At 38.7% G+C, this 10254-nt stretch overlaps 1 protein-coding gene across 1 annotated transcript in view; it reads left to right on the plus strand.

Moving 5' to 3' along the window:
- The window catches only part of SEMA3E (semaphorin 3E), a 126017-nt gene extending 125509 nt beyond the window's left edge, over nucleotides 1-508 (plus strand). The window contains exon 17 of the mRNA XM_054399377.1: nucleotides 56-508. Coding sequence (XP_054255352.1) covers nucleotides 56-508 — 453 coding nt within the window. The remainder of the gene's footprint in view (nucleotides 1-55) is intronic.
- The last annotated feature ends 9746 nt before the right edge of the window (nucleotides 509-10254 follow it).

The following is a 10254-nucleotide window of genomic DNA, read 5'->3' on the forward strand; positions in this document are numbered from 1 at the left end:
ATTCAGTGTAATAGTAAGGGCTTGTGCTCTTTATTTGTATCAATTTATTTTACAGGTGAAGACAGATGATAGAATAATCAAAATGGACCTTGGTCTCTTGTTCCTGAAGCTGCATCGGCTGGATGCAGGAATCTATTTCTGTCAGACAGTGGAACACAGCATTGTTCACACTGTCAGGAAAATCACTCTGGAAATAGTCGAGGAAGAACGTGTAGATGAAATGTTCAATAAAGACTATGAGGAAGAGATACCTCACAAAATGCCATGCCCAATGCAGAGCAGTATACCTCAGGCATCAAAACCATGGTACAAGGAATTCCTTCAACTAATAGGTTACAGCAACTTCCAAAGGGTGGAAGAATACTGTGAAAAAGTGTGGTGCACAGATAAGAAGAGAAAAAAGCTGAAAATGTCTCCATCAAAGTGGAAATATGCCAACCCTCAGGAGAAGAAGGCAAGAATCAGGCCAGAGCACTACCGGTTGCCCAGGAACATAGCTGACTCTTGATGAACAAAATCCAGCCATTCATTGTTTCTGGGGGAAATTTTATTGGACTTAAATAAGAGGGAGAAATAGATCTCGGTTTTGGTAAATGACACAGGTTTATATATATAAAATATTGGGATTGAAAGCAAAAATGCTATGGTAATTTATACTGTACACTCATGATGACTGTTTGGAAGCATTTTAAACAAAATCTTAATTATCTGGTTCTAAGTAGGTCAATGCAGTCAGCATTTTGCATTAGGGAGGACATGACAATCTTCAGACTTTGAGTGCTTTAACCAGTTGCCTGTGTGGACCTTGCTTGCGCTGTACATTGTTGCACATGATGGCATATTTAACAAATGCAAATAGCTAAGCATTCACAAGTGGATGAAAAATACAACACATATCTTTGTTTCACAAATTCTCATGCTCCTGAAAGTAGCACCTCTTTTGATTGTGACCTGTCTGAATTTATCACTGAGAACAACGAGTTGTGTTAATGCAGTGGACAGCTGTTTCTAAAGGTAATGAAAGGAAATCCTATTCATTCCCACCATTTTTTTTGACTTATCAGTCATTTATGAAGCCCAGCATGCTCTCACAAGCTCAATAATATTGCCTAGTAACTTGATGTAAGTAAAACGCATGCTGAGAACACAAGCAGAATTGAATTCATCGAATTATCTGCATAAAAGAAACTTGGAATGACGGTTCGGTTAGAAAACAAGTCTGTCTTGTTTCTAGCAATGAACATTGTCTTAGCAATGACAAGAGTTGCGGCAGTGCCCTCTTGTGGCCAAACGCAGCAAAATGCAAGATTACCATCCACTACAGCTAAGTATCGCTCAGATCCACAGCTGGTTTCCTCTCAACACATACTTCTGGTCTCCATGTGCTAAATCCACAGATTTAAAAGGCAGTATTGGAAGTCATTTATATTGGAAAGAAAGCGTTTAAAGCAAGGAACGATTAATGTTGTTAATGTGCTTTTTGGGTAAAATGCAGTCATAAAAGTTAGGATGTAGAAGAACAGTGTGATACCACTGTGTTTCTATACTTTCAGGGTCTGTTCCAGGTAAAAATTTTCCTGATATGTGATTTGTGGTCGGAAGGGTTGCTCTGCTGCTCTTGTGAGTGATACTGGGTGAGGAGATCAAAGAAATAAGGCACTTAAAATCTAGGTCTTTCAAGAATTAATTAAAAAAAAAAAAAAAAAGAAAAAAGTATCAAAGTATCATTGAGTGCAAGAAACCTAATGCAGGAAAGTTAGCATTTCACTGCTTGAGAGATCTGATATTACAATATGAATTGGAAATTAAAAATGAGTTGAAGAAGTTATAAACACAAAGTAGTTCAAAGGAGTTATTCTTCAAATGAGAGCATGATGCCAACAGGAGAAACAGCCAAGGTGGTACAGAGCTTGATGCCACCAAGAAAATATACAAGGAATTCACCAAACCCAGAGCCTCATGCTGAGCTTCAGCTTGTGATCAGGAAACAGAATTTAGACTTAGACAGAATTACAGCCTGGATAACAGAGGTTTGCTAGGTTTGTGATATTAACAAATGTAGCAATCAATGCTAAGTCAATGTTTTCCAAACAGTCTGCTGCAAGAGGATTCCACAGCTGCTGGCTGAGCTTTGCTGTGCTCCTCTGGGAATATGAACTGTCCCAATATCTGAAAGGTGCTTGTGGGCACATTGTTATCAACTGGAATATGAGGAAAACTTGCTTTCACCTCATGTTGGTATAACAGTAGACAATCTGGCTGTCAGCTAGTTATGTTAAGGACAACAATTTATCTGAGGGTTTGCACTTCATTTATCTAGAAAGCCTATCTAAGAGATGGGACTGGACACTGTGTACAGGATTGCATGAATTCACATGGTTGTTGACTTTGATCTGATACAGGAGACTGGATAGGTTCACTTTTTGGTGACAGTTTAATGAAACTTAATTGCAGCTAGGATCTTCTGTGTTATTACACTTATATGGAAAATGCTATCACTGACAGCTGTGGCAGAGACAACACAAACAGCACAAGTCCCTGGTTTAAATTTAATCTCCTATACAATCCTTACTGGCATCCGTGATGGGAAGCTGTTAAAGCACTGCTGAAATCCTTTTCTGATGAGTTATGGAGTCCACTTCTTTTCAACAGTAGTAGGAGTTATATTTTACTTCTTCTGATTCATTTGCTACAATCTAGTGCCAAATGTACCATTAATGGACTATTGGAAAAGAATAACAGCATCTCAGTCTGCTGAAACAAATCTAACTTTGTGCATCATTCTCCGAGATTTCAGGTGGATATGCAAATCAAGATTCCTGATTTAATACAAGGATGTGGAATTTTTAGCTCCCCATCCCTTTAGTGGTTACATGTGGAGAATTATATTAATTTTTTATTTACCCTTTAAAAATTAAATTTCTTGCTCACACCTTGCTGCTTTCATGTTTGCAAAGTCTGTGAGAATTCAGAACTACAAGGTCTTGTTCAAAGAGTGCTATGACATCTATGGAAGTAGAGAAAAAGTGACAATGTAGTTTGGAAGGTATGAACATGTGTGCTCATTCACAGACAATGTTATTTAAAATGCTTCTTTGTATATTTGGGGGGCATTGTCTGCTTCTTTTCCTTATGAGTTTGATGTATTTTGTATGTGCATGAAATTGTCAAATTATAAATATAATTAAGAACCATACTTGGCTGAAATAATCTGTATTATTTCCCATAGTTTATTTTCATCAGACAGTATGATTATGTGGAGATCACCACTTACACATCGTTATTTACAAATGGCCTTCATCATGCATTTTATGAGCAGAGATCAGGGCAGAGGAATGTCACTATTGTTTCTGACTGGGAAACTGTGGAACAGGGTAATGGGTAGATTTACTCTGTTAATGTCATGCAGATTTAAGAAAGCTATGATTATCATCTGCATTTATATTATCATCTGCTGCATGAACACATTTTGAGAATGGAACACAGTCACTTAAACCCAGGAGATTCTAACTGATGGAAATTCACCGAGAAACAACTTGGATAAAACTTTGAACTCTGCCCATCTTCCTCACAAGAGACAAGCCGGATCACTTGGGCTAAACACTTGGTTTGCTTTGTTCCTGCTCTTTTGTTGTCATCTTGTACAAAGATTATTGTCACTTGGTACAAACTACTGTGCTCTCAGATTCTGTTGGAACATCAAGCCAGGAGAGTGTTAGCCTGCCGTGAAATTCCTTGCTTCTGTGTCTCAAAATTGTCTTTTAGGATCTATGCAACTTTTCTGTAGCATGAAACAGATCTTTTTATACAGGTAAGAGAGAAAAATATTTGTCCTATATCCAGGTATCTGAATAGCAGTGTTAACAGTCATATTTGAAGAAGTGTTTGAATTAATATAACTAACATAGTTACAGAGTATCTCTTGTTCTTTTATTTTCTATAATTTAGGGGAGGAATTGATTTTCCCATACAAGAAGCAGTTACTTTCCCTTTTTACAAAGTCCATTAATCTCCTTAGTCTATCTTGGAGCAGTGAACCTGGAGTTATTTATGTAACTTTGTGTCTCTGGGTCCAGAAAGCACAAATGCTTCTGAAAACTGCGCTGTCCAGATAAGCTCAGTGAAAGTGACCTTTTCTACATCTGTCACCTAGCAGGCTGGCTGCAGCTCCTATCAGCCTTGGAATCCTGTTCAGTTCACAAAATTACTGCCTTAAAAGGAGAACTCATGTCCAGTGAACAGGAGTATTTATCGTAAATGAAGCCATGATTGTCAAGTCTTGCCTTTGGGTGATATTTACTTTCTCCACTAGTAATGAGTGGGTTTTTCTTTAATTTTAATTCTTTAAGGAATTAAGTTATCTGAATAACATTATAAAAAGTAGCAGAGCTAGCAATGTCAAGCAAAGTTATTAGTTACTGTGAGTTAATCAACATTTTACAGTGCTGCACATATTTCTGAACCAATTTACAAACACCAGCCCAACCCACCACTCTAATCCCATTTCACAAAACAACTTTGTCCCTTTGAGATATGGCTCTCACTGTTCAACCAGGAAATACATTGTTAAGCCTCTGTGCATGTGTGATCATAATTTGCTGAAGTGAGAAGTGCAGGACTGAGCATAGTTGAATGTAACTGGAGCATGGCAGCCCAAATCCTAGATTTCCTGATATCCATATCTGGAAAGAGCAGATTTAATTGCAAGAGGAGCAGTCTGGATCCATGAACGTTTTGGTGAGTGTCAGATCCTGTTTCAGAACATCTGTGGGCTAAAGAACTGTTGTGAGTAACTTGTTTCAGTAGATTTCCTCAACTGTAATGCTCAGCAAACTCCACTGAAACAAATGATCTCTTTACTTGTGAGATCAGTTAATTCAGCTGCAGAATTTGAAGCCTTTTAGAGTATTTTTGCACATCTTCAAAAAGTCAGGTTTGAAGTACAGTGTAGGATTGCATTTAATATGGGTGCATTTGTATATGAATTATGAATTATGTATATAAATTAGGAATCACAGAATTTTAGGGGTTGGATGGGATCTCACAGATTCCAACTCTCTTGCCAAAGGAGGACCACCTAGGGCAGGCTCCACAGGAATGCATCCAGGCATGTTTTAAAAGTCACCAGAGAAGGAGACTTTCTGGGAAGCCTGTTCCAGTGCTCCAACTCATGATGATATGAGACTGGGGGGGAAAGGCTGACACCCCGTCAGGCTGTGCTGCCATCCAATGAGAACTGGACAGGCTGGAGATCTGGGTGAAAGTAAACTTCAAAAAGGCCAAGATCAATAAGGCCAAGTGCAGTCTCCTGCATCTGGGAAGGAATAGCACTAGGTACCAGTACAGACTAGGGGTCATCCTGCTGGAAAGCAGCTCCATAGAGAAAGACTTTGAAGTCCTAGGGGACAGCCAAATATCCATCAGACAGCAATGGTAGCAATGTTGTGGACAGCAGGGCTAAGGGCATCCTGGGATGGATTAAGAGAAGTGTGTCCAGCAGATCTAGGGAGGTTCTCTTCCACTTCTACTCTGCCCTGCTGAGATGTCTGTGTCCAGTTTTGGTCTCCCCAGTTCAAAAGAGACAGGGATCTGCAGGGGAGTGTCCAATAGAGAGCTGCAAGGATGATTGTGGGACTGGAACATCTTTGCTATGCAGAAAGACTGAGAGACCTGGGGCGGTTTAGTCTGGAAAAGAGAAGGCTGAGAGGGGATCTTAGCAACATCTATAAATATATGAGGGGTGGGTGTCAAGACAAAGGTGCCAGGCTCTTTCCAGTGATTTTGTAATAAGACAAGGAACAAGAGATAGAAGCTAGAACACAGAAGTTTCCACCTCAACACAAGGAAACACTTTACAGTGAGGGTGATGGAACACTGAAACCAGCTGCCCAGATAGGTGGAATCTCCTCTGGAGACTTTCAGAACCCACGTGGATGCATTCCTGTGCCCTAGGTGATCATGCTTTGACAGGCTGATTGGACTAGATGATCACTAGAGGTCCCTTCCAACCCCTAGCATTCTGTGATCCTGTGAAAAACAGAATGTTTAGATTGCAATGAATCAGGTCCTTATAAGGTATGTTCATCAGGATGAAATAATTCATCAGATTAACTCCATCATGATGCTTTAAGATAATCACAAAGACCATTTTGAGTTAATTTTTGTCTCGAAGTACATATTCTGAAACATCAGAGCTGTCAATACAGATGAAAATATGATAATTACTTCTGAGCAGTTTTGTCTTAGAGAGCTAGCAAATGAAGCCAGTGGGGAGGATGAAGCTGACAGCATTCAGCAAGAAAATATATATTGGAGAATAATTTTGGATGGAGAGACTTTTTTTTTTTAACAAACACAACAAAACCCACACAGTAAAAATCATTAAGTGATGCACTGTCATTTTTTGGAGGCTGTGTTTCGTTAGAAACTAATGTTAATAAGAAATCATTATTATTTAGATTTGCTTGGAAACTGGTGCAATTAGGGAATTAGGGGCTTGCCCACTTTTATACCACATTTCTGTGAAAATATATATTCATAAATGTGAAGTATAACTTCCAAAGAATCTCTCCTGTTCTATCTTTCTGCCTTTTAATCACCTTGAAAAAGAGCAAAGATTTTTTTTTAACATCTGCAAGATATAGCTTTTTTTTCCTTTTATGTGCACTGACCTTTTAAGAGTGTGCACATGGTAAAATAAAAATAACCTCCAGAATAAAAAATATTCTCTTGAAATTATCAATGTTCCAGCCTAGAATATTATCATTTCTGTTCTGTGGTCTGGCTTTTAGACCATTTTGTCAATTTTTGTGGCATTATTTTGTGGATTTAATTAAACATTACACTGGGTATACAGAACAGTGAGCTGACAGATGAATATTCAACTGTGAGGTATTTATATTGGTGTGGGGTTAGCTCCTACAATGATTTGAGAACTGATTAACCAAAGAAGCATTTAGGAAAGACCTTGAATCATGATTTGGTATCATAGTTCCCATGTCTGGGTAGATTGTGAATTGTGGGCAAATTTTTAATTGCTTGAAGAATATGCTCCAGAAAGGCAGAAACATCTTTTTGTTGCTTTAAAAAATAATAATAATTTAAAAAAAAACAAAACCTTTTCCATCACATTTACCCTTTTCACAGCTCTTAAAATGTTCAAATTAGGAAAACACAGAGGAGAAGAAAGAGTTGCAAGGATGACCTTTCCCTAAGTGGTTAGTATGGTCACTTGTTTCTGTGGTGGTGCACATTGGATCAGTATGAGTAAAAGCCTTTCCCATCTTCTTCTGTAACTTCTGAGGCTGAAGCTGCCAAGGGGACTGTGCCTTCTACCGTCTGTGAAAGGGAGCGTGCCCCAGTAGAGATGAGTCTGTTTTCAACGTGTTCAAATGCAGCTCTGCTTTGACCAAGGGAATTAGACAACACATGGATTGTGAAATCTTGTGGAGGACATTGCAGAAGCTATATGGCAAAGGCAAAGGATGTATTGGTGAGAGAGGGTTGCAAGATTAAAAAATGTCATATTAAACAATACATTGGTGGGAGATGGTTCACTGGTAGGGAATTTGACACCAGATGTAGAGAACTACTTCTTAGTCACAATGACTAATTGAAATTCAGTGCATTTGATATTGTACAACGTAGAAGAAGGTGACAGGCAAAAGAAGTTTTTAGTAACATCGGTATTTTAAATTTGGCCTCTTGGAAAACTGGTTCCACAGAACTAAAAGTAAGCAAATAGCACCATTTGGTCAGCAGATGCCATATGCTTCACAGAACTTTGAATTGCAAAGCGGACTGCACAGAGTCATCACCACTGCAATTAGACCAAGCCTTCCAAAAAATACTCATGTTAGCCTGTTGGGAGCTGAGTATGAATGTGGGCTACACCGCCAAAGGCTACAGAGGAATTGTGTCTAGCCCCTATCCTATCTGGGCTACAGGGGAGGTGAGTTTTCTTTCTTCTCAGTAGACATAAGACTATAAAAGACTTTTACAGGTGAGAAAGCTGAAAAGCAGACTGTGATATCTTTTTGGTCCCATACTCAGTCCATCTCTCTTTTTTTTTTTTTTTTTTAAGCCACACACAATCACAGAATCACAGAATGATAGGGGTTGGAAGGTACCTTTGGAGATTATCTAGTCCAATCCCCCTACCACAGGAGGTTCACCTAGAGCAGGTTACACAGAGTGACATCCAGGCAAATTCTGAATGACTCCAGAGATGGAGACTCCACCACCTCTCTGGGCACACCAAAAGGTGTATCAAGTGAAGAAATTAATCTATTTTTTATAACCACCAACAAAAAACATGTTGTGGAAAATCTATTCTTACCTGAAATGGAGCTTTCCTGTCATCAGCAGAGAAAAGGCTGTTCCCTCCACACAAGGTCAAGACAGGCAAACATGCTAAGGTTTGATAAATCAAGGACATAGTTAAGGCAGTGATTTATGGAGTGCAGATGGTGTGTCTTTCTTTAATGCATACAAACCTTTTACCTTAAATAAGCGAAACTGAACTTGCTGAACTTGCAATCTGTAGATACTTTTTAACAGACTTAAAGAAGTTGTTTCGAACTTTGCTTTCTTTGGAGACAAACTATTTTGCTTCTTTCAGCAACAGCTGGTTATCTCTTAACATGACAGGTTATCTCTTAAGATGACAAGTTTGAGGGCACACAAGTAGAGATCTTTGTACTAACTGTAGTCCCAAGAAGAGGACTTCTTTTTCATACTGCTTTTTCTGCTGTACCACAAAGGGCTGCAGGAACAGAAATAGACATCTTATGTTCATGTGCTTTGTATGGCAGACTTTACTATAAGGTGCACAATTCAGGAGTTATAAAATGTATGGCAATAGAAGAAACAGAGCATATTTCAGGTAACTGAGCTAGGTCTTTGTGGCAACGTCTTCGAGCTATTCCACGGAAATAGTGACAGGAACAGATAACTAGCACAAAGATCTCCACACTGAGCAGTCTTTCCATATTTTGATTTATGCTATTCTAAGGGCCAGATTTCTATTCAAAAGAAAACTGATTTTAAATCAGACACAGGATCTGTCAGAGACTGAACATACTGAACATCTTCACTACTACAAGGAACGATTTTCTTTCCATTCTGCTAGGAGTTCTTTAGAACTTTCTACCACAAGCAAATAACATAATCTCATCCAGGTTCCTTTTCCCATGAAATGCTGGACTAGAGTTTTTTTCACAGTCTCCTTCAGCCTAGGCTGGTCTGTGATTTTGTGATACTGTGGAACATCACATTTCAACCAATCATTCAACATTTAGTATGTGCTGAATACAAAGTAAAGCTGCTTATGTCTTTCTCTGGCTTCAGATTTTTGTGCCAGTCAATTGTAAAATCTTTCTGTTGGTGCTCAAGGAGAGAGGTCATGACTCAACAGGGGCAGTTATCTTTTAAAGAAAGGAGTAAGTAAAAATAGGTTCTTTGATTCTTCTTAATACCCAGTTTAAAAACTAAAGACTCCTCTGATATAGGTTTTTCACGTTTAATAACTGGTTTCTCACGTTTCTTACCTCACTACAGAACTGAGTACTGTGGAAAAAATGGTGCATAGAGATTTACTGAATCAAGTTTCAATCTTCTAAAAGATGGAGTGAGAAGGAAATATTTCACACAGTTTAGTAACAGCAATGACATCTGCTGAAAGATGCAGCCATACATTACTTTTCCACTCTTCTGTGGGATTTGCAGAGCTGCTCCTGACCTGCTAGCTCCACTGCTAATTCTTTTGAGTTCAGAAGTTGTCCAGAAGAGGAAAAAAAATACCTTCTGGTAAACCTGAGTCACAACGATGAAAGGCTGATACTGCTGGTGCCCTGGCATACATACACACTACAAGACTTGAAAGCAAGCCCTAAAGCTACTCCAATCATCAAAGCTTCCCAAGCATCAAATACTTGATGGATCTTCCCAAGAACAACAAGAATGAGGCAGAATTTCATGATTAAAGGTCATTACTCTGAGTTCTGAATGCTATCTGTTTAACATGTAATGCAACTAAAGGAAATCACCAAGTGAATGAAAGGGAAATGATGACCAGGTTAACTGATGCCCATGTAGTATGCTGAAGGCTTATCAGTTTTCATGGAAGGAATCAGAAAGAGCATTCTTCCTACACAACTCCAGGTTTAGCCCTCTCCTGCTTTTCTTCATTTTAGTTCCCTTCTAGAATGGGGTTATTTCTGTTTTCCATCATACTATCTAAAAATAAGATGAAAA

The sequence above is a fragment of the Indicator indicator genome, chromosome 3, assembly GCF_027791375.1.
Source record: "Indicator indicator isolate 239-I01 chromosome 3, UM_Iind_1.1, whole genome shotgun sequence".
NCBI classification, from domain to species: Eukaryota; Metazoa; Chordata; class Aves; order Piciformes; family Indicatoridae; genus Indicator; species Indicator indicator.